Consider the following 15,866-nt stretch of genomic DNA (forward strand, 5'->3'; position numbering starts at 1 on the left):
AAGTTCTTAGTCAACTTTGTTATTTCCTTGGAATTGAGGTGGTTCACAGTAGTAAACGGCTTGTTGTATTGCCTCAACGAAAATATGTTCTTTATCTTTTGTGAGAAATAGGTTTTGTTGAGGGTCAAACTTGCCACACTTTTTATGAATTTGCAAATTCATATCCATGATGATGAATTGCATACTGTTGACTTAAGATTGTACATATCTCTTGGATTAGTTCTTTGTGTGCCTCCATTGTTAAGATGTGGTAATATGTAAAGTTGTATTCTTGTCACAAAAAAAAAAAAAAACATTTGCATGAAGAATATGATTTATGTTGATATCTATCAGTAATGACTACAACCAAACAACTTCACATGTAACATTAGTTAAAGCTCGATATTTAGCTTCAATTGAAGTCATGGACACAATTGATTGTCTTTTTGTCTTCCAAGTAATAATACACAATATTTTATAACAAATCATCTTGTATGTATTCTCTAATTTGAAGTAGATTTTGAGCTAAAGCATTATCCTTTGACCATGTATAGATTTAAGATGATACACAACTCTTAAAGTTGTTGTATAATAACTTGATCTTATTATTGGTTTCTACATAAACCTCTTGAGAACATGAATTGCAAGGGGAGGGTTGAGTCTCATAATAGTCAAAACCTGCGGATATGGGCAAAACAACAATGATTGTTAACCAATAAAAATCATTCATAGTAAAGACAAAATACACTTTTATTTGACCAGAAAAAAACCCACACTCATACTTTTTTATTTATTGAGTCTTCTACTCCTCATCATAATATCTTTTGTTGCTCTATAAATGTTTTAGCAAGTTTTGCATTTAATCAACTACACTCTAAAGGATTCTAAAATATTGTTTTAATTGGTATGACCTCTTGATTATTCCCTACAAGAACCAAGTCATCCACATAGATTATGATGGATAAGAACATCTTTCCTTTAAACCAAGTAAAAAATAAATATCCTAATTTCATATGCTTGAATGCATGATTTTAAAGAGTAGCCGACAGCTTATAAAACTACTTGTTAGATTCCTGCTTCAAACCATATATTGATTTAATTAACTTCTTCTACACACCTCTTCTCCCCAACCCCCACCTTTTTTATATCATTGTGGAAAAGACATATATACCTACTTTTGCAAATATCCATAAAGGAATATATTATAGACATCCATTTTGTACAAAATGCAACTATATTTGACAACTATACTAAACAAGCATATAACAATAAAAATCTTTGCTATTGGAGTGAAGGTTTCATGATAATTTGAACCTTCGATTTGAGAGTAGCCTTGAGCTATTAAATAGGAATTGTGCCATTCAATTTGATCATCTTCATTGTACTTCATCTAAACATTCATTTGCATCCAATGAAATTGACTCCAACCAAGCATAGTGTAAGCATGCACATTTTGTTCTGCTCTAATGCCTTTAGCTCTATTGCCATTGTTTGTTTCTAGAAATAACAATGTTTAGCTTGATCAAAGAGGTAGGAATAGAAATTTTAGAAATATTGAGCTAAAATAACTGGTGACTTGAATTAAATTCATCAAAGAAAATGAACTTTGATGAAGAAGGTAAGAAGTGCTAGGCAAATTTTGATAAACCATATTGCAGTAGAAGTTTTGAAGTAAAGTATAGGGGTTTGTGAATTTTTGTAGAACAACAAGGTTCAAGATAATGAGTTACTTCTTGTAGGGATTGGTTTTGGTGCAAGTAATTGGTAGCCATTCATTGTATGGAAGTGGGTTTGAGATATTTGAAAATTCAGCAATGGGTTTACATGTGGGTTTTTTTTTCATAATTCAATGGTAAGTGTTGCCATAGTGATTATGGGTTGAGACCCTTCTTCTTTGTCTAAAATTTCCAAAACTTTAACCAATAATTGATCATTTAGAGGCAAAGGAAACACTTTATTCATATTGTTCTTGCATCATATAAATGGGAAATTTGTGTTCATAAAACTCAATATTCCCTACTGAGATTGAATGTATTGGTTTTCAAATTATATAACAAATAGTTTTTCTTTTCAAAATGATAGTCAAGGAAGACACGGCTATGAGCTCTTTTATCAAATTTTTCTTTGGCTTTAAAAGTTATTGCATAACATAAACAACCAAAGACATTTAGATCAAAGTATGATTTTCAAAAAACGTTATTGATACGACAGTTTCTCTTAAAGTAAGAGGGATCCAATTCAATTTATTAAGCTGCTACTAGTAGACATTCACCCTAAAACTTAATAGTTAAATTTGCTTGAAATCCAAGTGCATGAGAGACCGAAAACATATTTGTTTCCTTTCAACCACATTTTTTTAGAGGAGTGTATATACAACTTTGTTCACGAAAAATGTGTTTACCCCTAAAAAATTCTTGAACTCTGATTGATTATTAAAAATGAATATATAGACTTTTGCTTCAAACTGTTCTTTTCTTTGAAAACTGATATAACATATGTCTGGTTTCATGTTTATGCCTCATAAGAAAGACCCCATGTTGTCCCAATGTAAGTATCTACCAAACTCAAGAAGTAGTGTGCTCTTGTTCTAGAAAGTTGTGAATGTGGTCGTCATATGACACCATGGATCATGAGAGGCTCGAATGGAAGTAATTTTAGTTGTATCAAATGGTACTCTAGCTTGCTTTGATAGAGCAGACACTTCACAAAGGCAATCAAAGAAAGAAATATATAAACTAGCTTGCTTTGATAGAGCAGACACTTCACAAAGGCAATCAAAGAAAAAAATATATAAACTGGAGGTTGGGAACAGTTCATTTATAGAAAATAAGGCGTGTTCCAAGCAATGTTATTAGATGTGCATGCATCACTATCATGCACATCATTCCCCTGAATGCACCAAAATCATGGGATGATGCACAAATGACATGATGTGTGTGCATCATCATACTAATGTGTGATTCGTGCCTGATGCACACACAACTGTCACAAAAAAATTTCTGACCCTCCAAAAGCACATGGCAGAAAAAGAGAGAGGTTGAGTTCTCATCAAAATAAAGATGAGTTGGTCAAGTTGATTCCATCTCCTCCTCCCCACCCGAGCGACCGACCGAGTAGCATCGATTTTCTTTTTGAGCAGAAAACTCAATGGCCTAATGGATGGAGCTTTCTTCAAAAACACGGGTAGACATACAATAAAAAAAATCTTAGGATTTTTTTCTTAACATTTCAATTTTCACATTTGTTTTTAGTGTTTTCACTTTCAATCATATCAGTTTTATCTTACTACACTCAATTTCCATTGGTTTTAATTGTTATGTTATAATCAAGTACAAGTTAACTAAATCAAATAGCCTATTGGTGTGCTCGTCGGCACTGTCTGTCAGAAAAAGAACCTGTATAGGTAAACTTTTCCAATCTTGAAAAGTAGAAAAATGTTTTCTTGAAAATATAGTGCAAGAAAAATTTTCACGAAAAGAAGTTCTTGCAATCAAACTGGGCCTAAAATAGAAATTTAGAAAATACTCACATATTCTGCATGAAACTATATGGTAAATCCCTTGCTAACCATTAAAGAGTAAGTTGTAGATTTTTAACCATAGCATTATTAGATGTAATAAGCAAAAGCCTTTTTAACCTGCTATGTATTATTGGTCAACCTTCATGAAACACCATTAGAATGACCACAATGAGCAAAATGCTAATGGCAATACTTGCATCATATTGTTGGGCAGCATTAGATCCATAATTAAGTTTTATAATTTATTTCGTTTATTGTTATTGTCATGAATATTATATATTTGAAACTTTTTATCTTGATACTTACACATCATTGTGCTACATGTCGCATCATAAGCTTAATACATCACTTTGCATCAACCCACTGAACACCGTTAGTCCCAAGCACCAATGCGATAAATCAAAGTATAAACTGGTTGTATTCACATAAACAACGTACTTTTTTTTAGAATGAGTTAAATTTAAATGAATAGCAGTATATAAGCTAACTTGTTTTTTTATCATGGGCCAAAATAGAACTTCAAGGAAACATAGGTCAGCATTGATATGGGACACCTCACAAAAGCAATCAAAGAAATAAATATAAGATTCATCGGATAAATATAGTTTATTTATGAAAATAAATGGTGTGCCAACCTCCAATCTTATAGATCAAAGTTTAAACTTGTTATACTCACATAAAAAGAAACAATATTTTTTGGTTCAGAATAATTTAAATTTAAAAGGAATAATAGTGTATAGGCTAACTTGATTTGTATCATGAACTGGAACACAAAAAACTTTAAGAGAATATAGCTCATTCTTTGGTTCATGGGCTCCAATTTTCACCCTAAAGTATAGGGCACATCTAACACAACTAGAAGGATTTAAGATTGATTGACAATTGGAAGTTTTAGCTAAATTGACTTATGGAAACAAAGTAAAAGTTTTTAAATTTGAGAATACATGCACACATTACACAAATTAAGGAGAGAGAATAGTAGTCTTCCTTGATGTAGGACATACTAATTGGATATTAAGCAATTTAATTGGAAAAAGAAGACTTAGTTTAACAACTTTTGATAAGAGAGAAAGGGTACTGGATAACATGTGATCACTAGAACCACTATCAATCCATTCATTCCTAAATGTAGTGGATATACCTGTGGAATTTACATGGGAACAAGAAATTTCTGCCTTTAAGCAATTGGATTAGTTCTTTGTGTGCCTCCATTGTTAAAGCATGATACTATCTTTTCTAGGTTTCAGTCACAATAGCAACTAAGCCTTGTTTCACACTAGAAGGTTTTCAACAATAAAAGATATGTTTTTTTTGTAGCAAACCAACTTAAGCCTTCAACAACTTTATCTAAAGAACACATCTCATCATATTGAGCTCTTTATAGCTTTGATGTGTAGTTTTTATAAAAATGTGGAAAAGCATGTAGCTTGGAGCACTTGTCCTCAATGCGCTTGATTGCTTGCTTGACAATATGAGCATATGAGTTGCTGATTTTGCGTTGACTTTTTGCCTTTTATTGCCTTGGTCTAGTATTTATTTTTTCAAGGTTAATAATATGAATGGCAGATGAAAGAATTCTTGCTGCTCTTTAGCTTTGTTCTTGCAATAGCAAAGAATAAACTTTTCCATTCAAGGGAAGAGGGTTTATTGAAAGAATTTGTACACTTATTGTCTTATTTGACATTTAATTTTCCATTAAAAACTATATAACCCCCTCTCTTGTTGTTTATCTCTATATTCCTTCTTTACTCCACAAGCACCAATGGGTAATAGGTGATATGATGCGAGTTTTTCCCTATATAATCCAAATTTGGTGAAATAAGGATTGAATTTCTTAAACATGACTGCTGGAGTAGTGTTGCTTTGAAATTTTCTACAAGTAGTGCTTTGAGTAAAATGATCATGCATATCTGTCTAGACCTCACAAGCAGATGTTGCACACGTTAATACTATTAGCAATGGTAAAAGAGAATGAGTAAATGTTCCATGAGAGGACCATGTTGTTGCAACATATCCAAAACATATGCTCCAAATAATCATAATCTGGTTCAAAATTGAACCGCCGACGAAATTTATATTTATTTTTTGCTATAAGAGCCATACTCCTTGATCTATTCTATGTAATATAGTTATCTCTATTAAGGGGGTTGAGAAACAAGAATGGCACCTAGGCTATCACAGTTATGTAAAAAAGGGGGATTAATGAGATCAGACAGTATTTCAGACCCTGTCCATGTAGACTTTTGAGATGATGACCCTTGAGAACCTGCTACTTGTGATGATGATCTTTGGATGGTGTAGAGAAGAGTGGATGAAGACAGCACCTGCAAATATGGAGAGGATTAATGAAAGTGACACATACTTCTCTGATACCTCAAAGTATAGAAGTAGAACAAAGAAAACTTTAAAGTAAAATATGTGCCACTATTTCAGACATATAATTGTCATTGCATTACTTTTTCTTTCCCTTGTCTACTAATATGCCTCTTCAAGCAATTACAACACGTCTATTAGATCATCAACTGACAATTGTGAAATGCTAAACACTATCTACATTGCTAAAGAATCATGACTATCAAATGCAAGAAAGTGAGTACTATTTCTATGCAAACATATGTCAACAACCTAAAGAGCTTATGTAGTGGCAACTTTGATGCAATGTTGCCTCATTTTCAATTGATTGACTTCATATTGGTAATGTATCTTGTTCTTAAATCTGAATTGAAATAATAAGTTTAAACCCCTCAATGATATGTACATCTTTAAAGTGTCATCATTCTCTATCACCATATTGATACTTTTTCTACAAGCTACCTTTTCTTTAAGCCATTTAAATCCCACATGTATATAATGGAAATGTACAAGTCATGTTTTTCTAGTGTTATGGGAAATCAATAGAAAGACCTCTTTGTTCTAGGTGATATAGGAAATCGGCCAGAGAGGCCTCTTTGAGCCAAATGGACAGCATATAATAGTCTACATGTTCATCATTTTCAAACACCACTAGAATAGTATGGTTTCTTGTGTTGAGACACAAAAAAAAAAAGTAGCCTGAGGTCAGACAGCATAAGGTCCATGGAAGCAGAAAATGTGCAAGAACTAGGTAGTATGAAAGATGTTGGGGGAAGGCCAACTTCTGCGTCCTTGTCCTGTCAAAACAACTCTAGATATAGTTTGTCTTTGATCCTGAGGTGTCCACATCTCCTAGCCGATTGGCATCCATTAAAGATGTCAACAAATCCATTTAAATTTGATATCTGACTGAATTGGTTCTGAAAAATTGGTTATAAAATAGTTCAACATCAATCTACTAAGAAAGTTGATCTCTTTAAGGCTCAATGAAAACCATTTGGCGAGTGAAAGAGGAGAACAGTTTTCTACAGTTGAAGAGGAACAATTGAGGACCAAACTCATTTCCCTCCTCCACGTTGAGGAAGTGAATGGAGAGAGAAATCCAGGGTCAAATGGCTTTGAGAAGGAGACAGGAACACCTGGCTTTTTCAAGTGGCGGTGAACGGTAGGAGGGAAAAAAATCAGATTTCTCACTCGAAGTGGAGGGTTTACTGCACTCAACTACAGGCAGTGCTATTGAGGCGGCCACCCAGAACTATGAAAGATTCATGAATGATGACAGTGCCTTGGGAACCTTGCTTGGGTAAATCGTAGATGCGAGAAGAGAATTCTATACTTCTCAGTAAGGTCTCGCTAAGAAAGCAGTTGAAAGTTGGGATAAAGACAATGTTCTAGGACCATATAGTTTCCCAAACTCTTTTTTTCAACAGCATGTGGGTCGTCATCAAATTGATCTTTGGTCAATTGTATCGTTTTTTTTTTAGAACAAGGAAGCTTGTTAAATCTGTCAATAAAACAATGCTTTCATTGATCCCTAAGAATAGAGGAGCCTCTAGAATTAAGGATTTCCACCCTATCGCCCTTGCAATAGCCTTTACAAAGTTATAGTCAGGTCATGGACAATAAAGTGCAAAAAGTTTTAGCTCGGATTGTGGGAAGGTCCCAAGGGGCTTTTGTCAAAGGTTGGATTACCCAAGATCAGATTGCATTAGCGAATGAAATTATCTCCACCTTCAATAAACGAAAGGAAGAATCTGTCTGCTTGAAGTTAGACATTTCTAAAGCTTATGATGGATGCATGTGTGCGTTTTTCAGCCACAACATGAGCTGGTTTGGATTTTAATCATATTGGGTGCAGCAGATCATGGCCTGCACCTGAAGTTATGCTCAATGGCAACATGGGACGAAGTTTTATGGCCAAAAGGGGTTTACATCAGGAACACCCATTATCTCCCTACCTCTTTATTTTAGTCATGGATGTCATTAACAGAAGTTTGATCCAATGTAATATCAACCACCTAATCCAAGTGCCTAGATGCCTGAATTGTATCGAGTACCCCAAGAGTGTCGTGTTTGCTGATGATTTCTTGGTTTTTAGTGCAGCTGCATGAAAGTCCTTGAGCAATATTAAGAGATTGCTGGATGACATCAAGCCAGAGCTGGTTTGATGATCAATTGTGTGAAATCTCTCTTGTGTGTCTCAACGTCAATGCTAAAGAAGATGAATTGGCCCGGATTGGAGAATGCTGGGTGGCAAAACTTCCTATCACTTACCTTGGTTGCTAACCTATTTGAGGATCTTTGCTCCAGCATAGTTCTCAAATTCGAAAAGAAATTGAGTCAATGGAAAGGTCAGGTCCTGTCTTATGCATGGCAACATTGTCTAATTAAACACAACTTGGCTACGTTGGTAGTTTATTAGATGCTAACATTCAAGATTCCCAATTCTGTTCTTGATAAGATCAGAGGTAGTATGGTCAGTTTTTTGTGGTCAGATAAAGACGGCAAAAAAGACATTGGCAAATATCTTGGAAGACCTTGAACAAACCAATAGACGGGTGGTGTGGGGTTGGGCTGATATCACTAGAGTCCTTTAATGTGAGTCTGCTGGCTAGTAAACTTGGTTCCACCTGTAGCAATCACTCTGACCTTGCTGCATGGGTAGAAAGGAAGCATTCCAGTAAGGACTAAAGTTTGTAGACTCTCAAAAGCCCATGGCATGGCTTTTGGTGCTGTTGTAGTTTTAGATGGGCCTGGAATAACATCAAAGATAAGGTCATGTGGAAGGTAGGCAATGGCAAGAGGATTAGAACGTGGTCAGATAGGTGGAGGAACGACATTCTCATACATCAATCAGCGGCGACTATTAGAGTCAATTCAATGTATCCCTTTCTGATGCTGGGAGAGTTGGACATGAGCTCAGAGGTGCTAATGCATTGGTGTGGGGAGAAATCTTCTTGCAATCCTATTCCAATGTGAAGAGAGAAAATAAGTCGGCATGACTCTCTCTCTCTTCATTCTTTTTTGAGAAAAAACTAGGAATGAATCGCCTAGAGTGAAGATTTCATCAAATTTTCTAAAAACTATTTAAAAAACAATTCTCAAGAATCCCAATTCAGATTTCACTCAGATCAAACTTGATCGAGTTAATCCATTCCCAATTCAAACTAGTCAAAAAACTCTTTCAATCTTGATGCACCATGATAAAGCACTTGAGACTAGATCAACAATGATCTAGACAATCAAATAAAGAGTAGCTCAAGCAAGCTTACTCTATTAAAAAAAATCAAATTAACTAATTGATTTTTAAAATAATGAAAAACCAAGGAGGCATTGGAAGAATATGTTCTTCTTCACCCTCACTAAGAATTTTCAAAAAGCCAAGAGGAATAGTCTAAAAAGAGTTGCCTCTCTCCCTAATTTCAATCTCAAGAAAGCTAGACGAGGCTTTTAGACATAAAAAATGATAGGACAGCCCATTTGGGCTTCCCCTTCCAGTTGGTTCCAAGAAGGGAACCAGAAAAATCTAGCTAAGGGAAAGAAGAACCAGCCATTAAAGACATTTCCCCTCCCTCTTCTTTCTCCCTTGAATTCTAACTAGCTGGTCAAAGACCAGATTTCTACAGCTTACATGAAGAAACAATTCCACTATGCTTGCTTGATTTTCAAGCTAAGCAAGATAGACAAGGAAGCCAAAGTGAGAGAGCTGATTAGCAAGGGAGAAGGTGCCCCTTGCATGGAAATCTTGCTTCCTCCCCATGCCAAAATCATGGTGATTGTTTCACGATTTCTTGGCTTCTCAAGAAAATTGTCTAGCACCAAGTCATAAGGACTTGGTGCTTATATAAACCAGCACTTACGCTCAGCTAAGGGCCTGGGACATCTCTCTCAAAATCGCTCAAGCCTTCACGCCACAGTCTCAAGCTCCCTTTCAAGTTTTCTCAAGCCTCCACGCCACCCTCTCAAGCTTCATTGCTCCAGTTAATTTTTAGTCACAAGGAGGCACTTCAGCCGTGGGTTTGCATCAACTCCTCCAGCCATCCTCTCCACCAGCCCAAGCACTTCAAAGCTTGGTCCAGCACCTCAACTCCTACCTGACCTTTGCCCAAGCATGTTGTCTCCCAGGTTGGTCCAGCCGACTCCTTGCTTAAGGCATAACCAGCACAAGTACTTTAATGCTTGGCACAATCCCAACAAGCTTAATCCAACCCTCCAGCTGATCACTCCCACAAAGGCATGCTCAAGGTAGAAAGCAACTCGACGTCCCCGTTGGAGGTGCCCTAACCCAGTCGAACCAAGCCTAGACACCTCCTTCAATCGAGGTGACTCAGCCTAGTCGCTCCCTCCTTAGGCGTTTCAGCCTAGTCGACTTGCTTGTTCAAGGCCCTTCAGCCAAGTCGGCTCCCTCCTTAGAATGACTCAGCCCAGCCAGTCTACAATCAAGCCATGCCCTACTCCAGCTGGTCTCAAGGTGTCTCTAGCAAAACACCTCTCAAGTTGGTTCAGTCCAACACCACCTAGTTGCTCAAGGCGTCTTCAAATCAGACTCCACCAAGGCAGGCTACCTCAAGGTGATTTAGCTCACTAGCCGGCCTTTGCTCAAACTGATCTGAGCCTTAACATCAAGTCCAGCCCGACACCCCTGTTCTCCCTTGTTTTGGACAGCATTCCAGCACGTGTTCACTTCAAAATTTTCAGCAAATCAAGTTATCTACCAATCTAACTTGCATATAATTTAATTATATTCCCATGCATGATTGTGTTTTTCTAAAAGAATGAGGATCAGACAGAATCCACCATGGCCAGCTTTCCAGTGGCCTTGGTGAAGTCGATGCCTCATCCTATTTCAAATGCCTTTGGTTTTTAACTCTCTAACACCCAAATCAATGGGTTTCATTTCTGTTATTCAATTAAAATCAGCAAGTTGATTTTCATCTTGCCAAATGTTGGTGATTCATCACCATGATCTAGACCATAACCAGTCCCATGGTTTGAGGTTTTTTTTGCCAAACTATCTAACTCAAAATGGCTTCTCTTTTGCTGTTCTAAAACAGCAACCTTCGGGCATTATTCTTTTTCATTCTAATCTTTATTATTTATGGCATTTTCCTAAGCGTTGCCTTGCTGAAATTGGTGGACATTCCATGAATGCCTCTTCATGTGAATGATAAATGAAATTGACAAACGAATCGTGAGTTTGGGCTGGGATTTCTTATATTTTAAAAAGCTGTGAATGATGTCCTGCTGGTTTGATACAAAGAAAATGTACATGATCTTCCTAGCCCATTTGAGATAAAATTTTGTTTTCAAAAATCAAAAAATGAAGATTTCAAAATTTGATTTAAAGAGGCCCATTTGTGCAATATTGAAGTACCACTATGGTTTGGGCAAGAACCTCATCCTTTCATCTATGTGATTGAATGAATGAATGTAAATAGAGAGATGGAGGAAAGAATAATGGATTTTCTCTTGAATGCATGATGAATTGGATCTCACAACTTTGCAAAAATGGTTCCACCAAAGATTGGATCTACTCAATCCATGAGTATGATCTATCTTAAAATGGAACAAACCAAGCAAAATGGGCTTCATTCAACTTATTTCATATCCCAAATTTTCAAAAATTAACAAATTCATCTAGTTGGATTTCAAAACAAGGCCCTAAATCCAAAACAAGTGTTTTGACCAAATCCAAAACCCCTATAGAAATTTGATCCTCACCCACAATAATTTGGAAATACTAATTTTCAAAGACCCCGCCATTTTCAATTCAATTATATAAAAGCCAAGCTATTTCCAACTCTAACTCAATCTTCTAAAAACATCAACCTAGAAAAATTTGGAGGAATTCCTAAAATTTCCTTAGATCCAAATCCTAGAATCTTCAAATATTAGGTTTTTTATACAAGAAACTTGTTTTTGCCTATATCATATGCCAAAAACAAGTTCAAACCAACTTATCCAAACCAAATCCTATTTTTAAACCAAATTTCTAAGGATTGCACAAATGATATTTTCCTCACCCAAAGTGAAGGATTCTCTCAAAATCCCCAAAACTCCCAAACAATATTAAAGCTCATCTTTAAGCAGTTCATTGAAACCTCAATTACAAAATCAGAACTTCCAAAATTAAGTTTATGGACATTAGCTCCAAATGCTATCCTTGACATCAAGACTAAGCTTGGAGCACGTCCTATATTTTCCATCTATAAGATGGACCAATATCCATGTGAGATCCTATCAAAATTATGCATGAAGTTAGAGAAAGTGGAACATAAATGTGCATGTAGATTATAAATGCATGCATACACTCACTTCACAAATGCACACACTCACTTTCACAAAATCTAATTAAGTCGGAGTTGCTACTGTGACCAAGTCATATTATACCAAAAACTTAAGCACCACTTATTTTGACACAAAAAAACAAGATTTCCAAAAGGGTTGTAAAACCTATTTTTTCAAATCCAAGATTAGATTTTGTCCAAAATCAAACCAATTTTCAAATCCAAATCAAGCAAATTTCAATGACCTTGGTTAAAACTCCCAATTTTTTTTTTTAACCATGACAATTCTCCAAAACCAGACTTGAAAACCCAATTTCAATCTCCAATCCAATCTTCAATCCTATCCAATTTTTCAAACTCACCAATCGAGGAAATCAAGTTTTTTTCCCAAATACTTCCAAAAACCAAGTTGAAAATCACAAAATATTGGTCGACGTTTGATCATTCAAAGCTTTAAAATTTCAAATTTCAAGGATCCAGCTTTCAAAAATTATAGACTTCAACTATCAAATTCAGTATTTGGTTTTAAAACCAAATTCCAATTCCAAGAATTTTCAAGTCAAAATTCAAAGTATAGCCCAAATCTCCAATTTTCAATGTCCAGTTCAAGATTTCAATTTCAAATCTTATTTCAAATCCCAGTTCCATTAAAAAATCCAATCACCTGTCCAAGATCTTCTCAATTTCTCAAACTCTAATTTTTGGACCAAATCAAAGTATAAATTGCTACAATCTAGGATTAATTCAATCATACAAATTTCCAATCTCTTAATTTCAAAAATATACAAGATATTCTCAATCTTAATTCTCTGAACATGCATGTAGAAAAAATGACTTGAATGACTTGTTAAAGCTAAAGAAAACTTAGACCTTGATCGATTAACCCTGTTAAAGGTGGAAGAAACTGTTAACTTGTTAAAGCTAAAGAAAACTTAGACATTGATCGATTAACCCTGTTAAAGGTGGAAGAAACTGTTAATTCTCGTACCAATGGGCAGGTCCCTTTCTCTCGAAATATATTTTCAAACAAAACTTAAATTTTGTTGTTTCACGCATGGCTTTCCTTCTTCCACACAGTCACAGGAAGATTGGGGTGTGAACACACGGCATATGTCCTGCCCCTAATAGCCAGCATACATGACGAAGTCTGGGGTATCTGCAGAGACGTACACAGTTCCATGTGTAAATTTGAGGAGGAAGTTCAGTTGCTGAAAATTTAGACAAGGACTGGGATTCTATGTCAGGAAAGGTTAGAGGAAGTCCCAGAGGCTAGTAGCATCATTCAGATCCTATCTTTCAGGAATAGAAAGAGGAGGAACATTTTGTCCTTTTGGTGACATTAACAAACCAGGGTGTTCGTGAGCAACTATCTAACATGGACAGAAGGGGAGGAGGAGGCGGAGATGGAATTGTTGAAGGAAAAATGGCGTCTTGGAGGAGAGGGGAGTCCATGATCACCATTATCTCCAATAACAGCAGGTGGATAAGACACATGAAAAGTAGGGTGAAAGGTCACATGACCTGGAACTGTTTATGGATCCTTGGAAGTTTCTTTTTTTTTTCTCCTTTTTGGGTTGTTTCCTGGGTTTTGATTATCAGGAGCATCAAAGTTTTGTTTGCCAGACTCTTGTGTTGACTGATAATGGATGCATTGAATCTTGTATATCTTTTTTTTGCCCTGTATATGTCATTCTTTTTAATAAATGGAGGGACCCTACCTCTGATTCATATTCAGATTTAAATAAATATTTGAACAAGTTTGCATTTAGATAAGAATCATATTTAGTTTTAAAGGAACCTCTTATATCCAATATTCATACATTTTGAAGTGAAAAGCTTGCTTGGGGGTTAGGCCCCCTACCTTTATTCCAACAAAATCATTAAAGGAACCTGTTAGTGGCGGTTTGTTGTAAACAAAAGAAAGGGTTTGAAATCCCTGCAGTAGCATGCTCAGTCTTCCTTTGGCATGCTCTGTGAAGAGTCCCTCCCCCCAGTCGTCCCTCTTATATTAAAGTTCTTTCTCGCCTGGTTACCCTCTCTCTCTACCTTTTTCGGCTTTGAACCCCCATCAACAATATCAGGTGCTAGCCTAGTTCTCAGACCTGAGTCAGTCTGATTACCATTCCCTATTTCATTCTCAATCTGACTCCGGAGTGAGGTAAATCTGTTTCCCTGTGTGTCCCTTCTCTCAGAGTCGCTTTTCTGTAAACCACCTCTGTGTTTCTTAATGACCTGAACTTTGCTCCAAGCTTGCTCCTCCACCCCTGACGTTTCAGCTATACCCTTATTCTTACAAGCGTCCTCGTAGTGTGAAGTAGTGCCACAAGCACTGCACAAACGGACCCTAGATTCGTATAATACTTCTTGAGATATCCTGTTTTCCTTGGCTTCAATGATGATTTTGGGCACCGGTTTGAAATCCAGCGGAACATCCATGCACACCCGAGCGAAACCTAGTTTGTCCCTGTGCATCGTACATTCATCGGCTCTAATGAAAGAGGCGCCCATCCCCTTAGCGATAGCTTTAAAGCTATACGAATTCCAGAAAAGGACTGGAAGTTGAGGAAGTCGAATCCACAAGGGGATCGATTCCTTTTCATTCAGGCGTAATTCTGTACCTGGCTTCCAACGACTTGTAATCAAAAGCCGACCCCCAACTACCCATTTTCTATACATACCTCTCTGAGTTCTTCCTCAGAGCTCACCCACACCAAGAATCTCCCACTCCCAATCACAGAAAATTTTGGACAATTTACATTAATCCAAAGCTACGCAAGGCCGGGAAAACATACCTGTAATCCATGCCCATGTTCAATCTACCTCCATAGAAGCCAGCTACAACCGCAAAACGATATTGCTCCTCCATTTTCTGGTACGCCTCAGCAGGGAAGACCACCGTGGGTTCATCCCCAGATCTGTCCACAGTCGCCGCTGGGCACTCCTGAAAATCCGACTCCTGGCTACCTGCAACAACGCCTGCCCACCCTTGTAACTTTCTCGTTTGAGGGGTGATTGGAGCATCACCTTCGCCCTGCTGCATATCCTTGTCACCGCTATCTATTTTCATTTCGTGCAGGTTGGAGTTGTCGCACTTTGCTCCTCTCCTTTGGGTTGCGCTATCCGTGCTCCCTAGGTCTGGAAACTCATCCCTATTGTCGAGCTCCATCATCCCGCCGATTTCCATATCCCTGACGAGCTTTCCTTTCCCCACTCGATGCCCTAAAATGCTCCCCTCCTAGTTTCTGTCTCCTTCAATTTCCATCCCCCCAGCGAGCGACGGGGGTTCCCCTCCGAGCTTTCCCTTCCCCACGCGATGCCCCAGCCTGCTCTCTCCTCCGATTTCCATCCCCCGGCGAGCGCTGGGGTTCCCCTCCAATCTTGCCCTACCCCACGCGATGCCCGAGCTGTCCCTTCCGCCTGCTAGAGACGCTGAAACCAGGTTTTTAACATTATACATTTACACCATACACTTGTTTCATTTTATTACCCTTCAGCCTTTACTTTGGTCTGAATTAAGTTTGCATTTTGAACTATCTGGTAGACAAGAAAACGCCTTACCGGACATTTTTTGAATTGTTTGAGTGACATTTATTCGATTCACTGGTCGATGAGTGGTGCCACTTTCACGCTTCAGTTACTATATTTAAGTTTTATTATCTCTAGATTTTTTATTTTTATAAAGATATATGTAATACTAATTTTTACAAAATGCGTTCCCAAATTCGATT

General features: G+C 37.1%; 1 protein-coding gene across 1 annotated transcript; it reads right to left on the minus strand.

Annotated features, from left to right (window-relative positions):
* Positions 1-5,499: 5,499 nt before the first annotated feature.
* Positions 5,500-15,567, minus strand: LOC116257014 (uncharacterized). Its single transcript, XM_031633600.2, has 2 exons — positions 14,931-15,567; positions 5,500-5,823 (listed from the first exon to the last, which is right to left on the minus strand). Exons 1-2 carry the CDS (start codon positions 15,320-15,322, stop codon positions 5,769-5,771), a joined length of 447 nt encoding a protein of 148 aa, XP_031489460.1. The 5' UTR covers positions 15,323-15,567; the 3' UTR covers positions 5,500-5,768.
* Between the last annotated feature and the right edge of the window lie 299 nt (positions 15,568-15,866).

The sequence above is a fragment of the Nymphaea colorata genome, chromosome 7, assembly GCF_008831285.2.
Source record: "Nymphaea colorata isolate Beijing-Zhang1983 chromosome 7, ASM883128v2, whole genome shotgun sequence".
NCBI classification, from domain to species: domain Eukaryota; kingdom Viridiplantae; phylum Streptophyta; class Magnoliopsida; order Nymphaeales; family Nymphaeaceae; genus Nymphaea; species Nymphaea colorata.

Excerpts from the sequence above, each read along its gene's own strand:
- LOC116257014 (XM_031633600.2), bottom strand. The coding sequence starts at position 15,322 with ATGGAAATCGGCGGGATGATGGAGCTCGACAATAGGGATGAGTTTCCA. Across the intron at positions 5,824-14,930 it reads AACATGGGCATGGATTACAG|GTGCTGTCTTCATCCACTCT; the intron begins GTATGTTTTCCC and ends CCATATTTGCAG.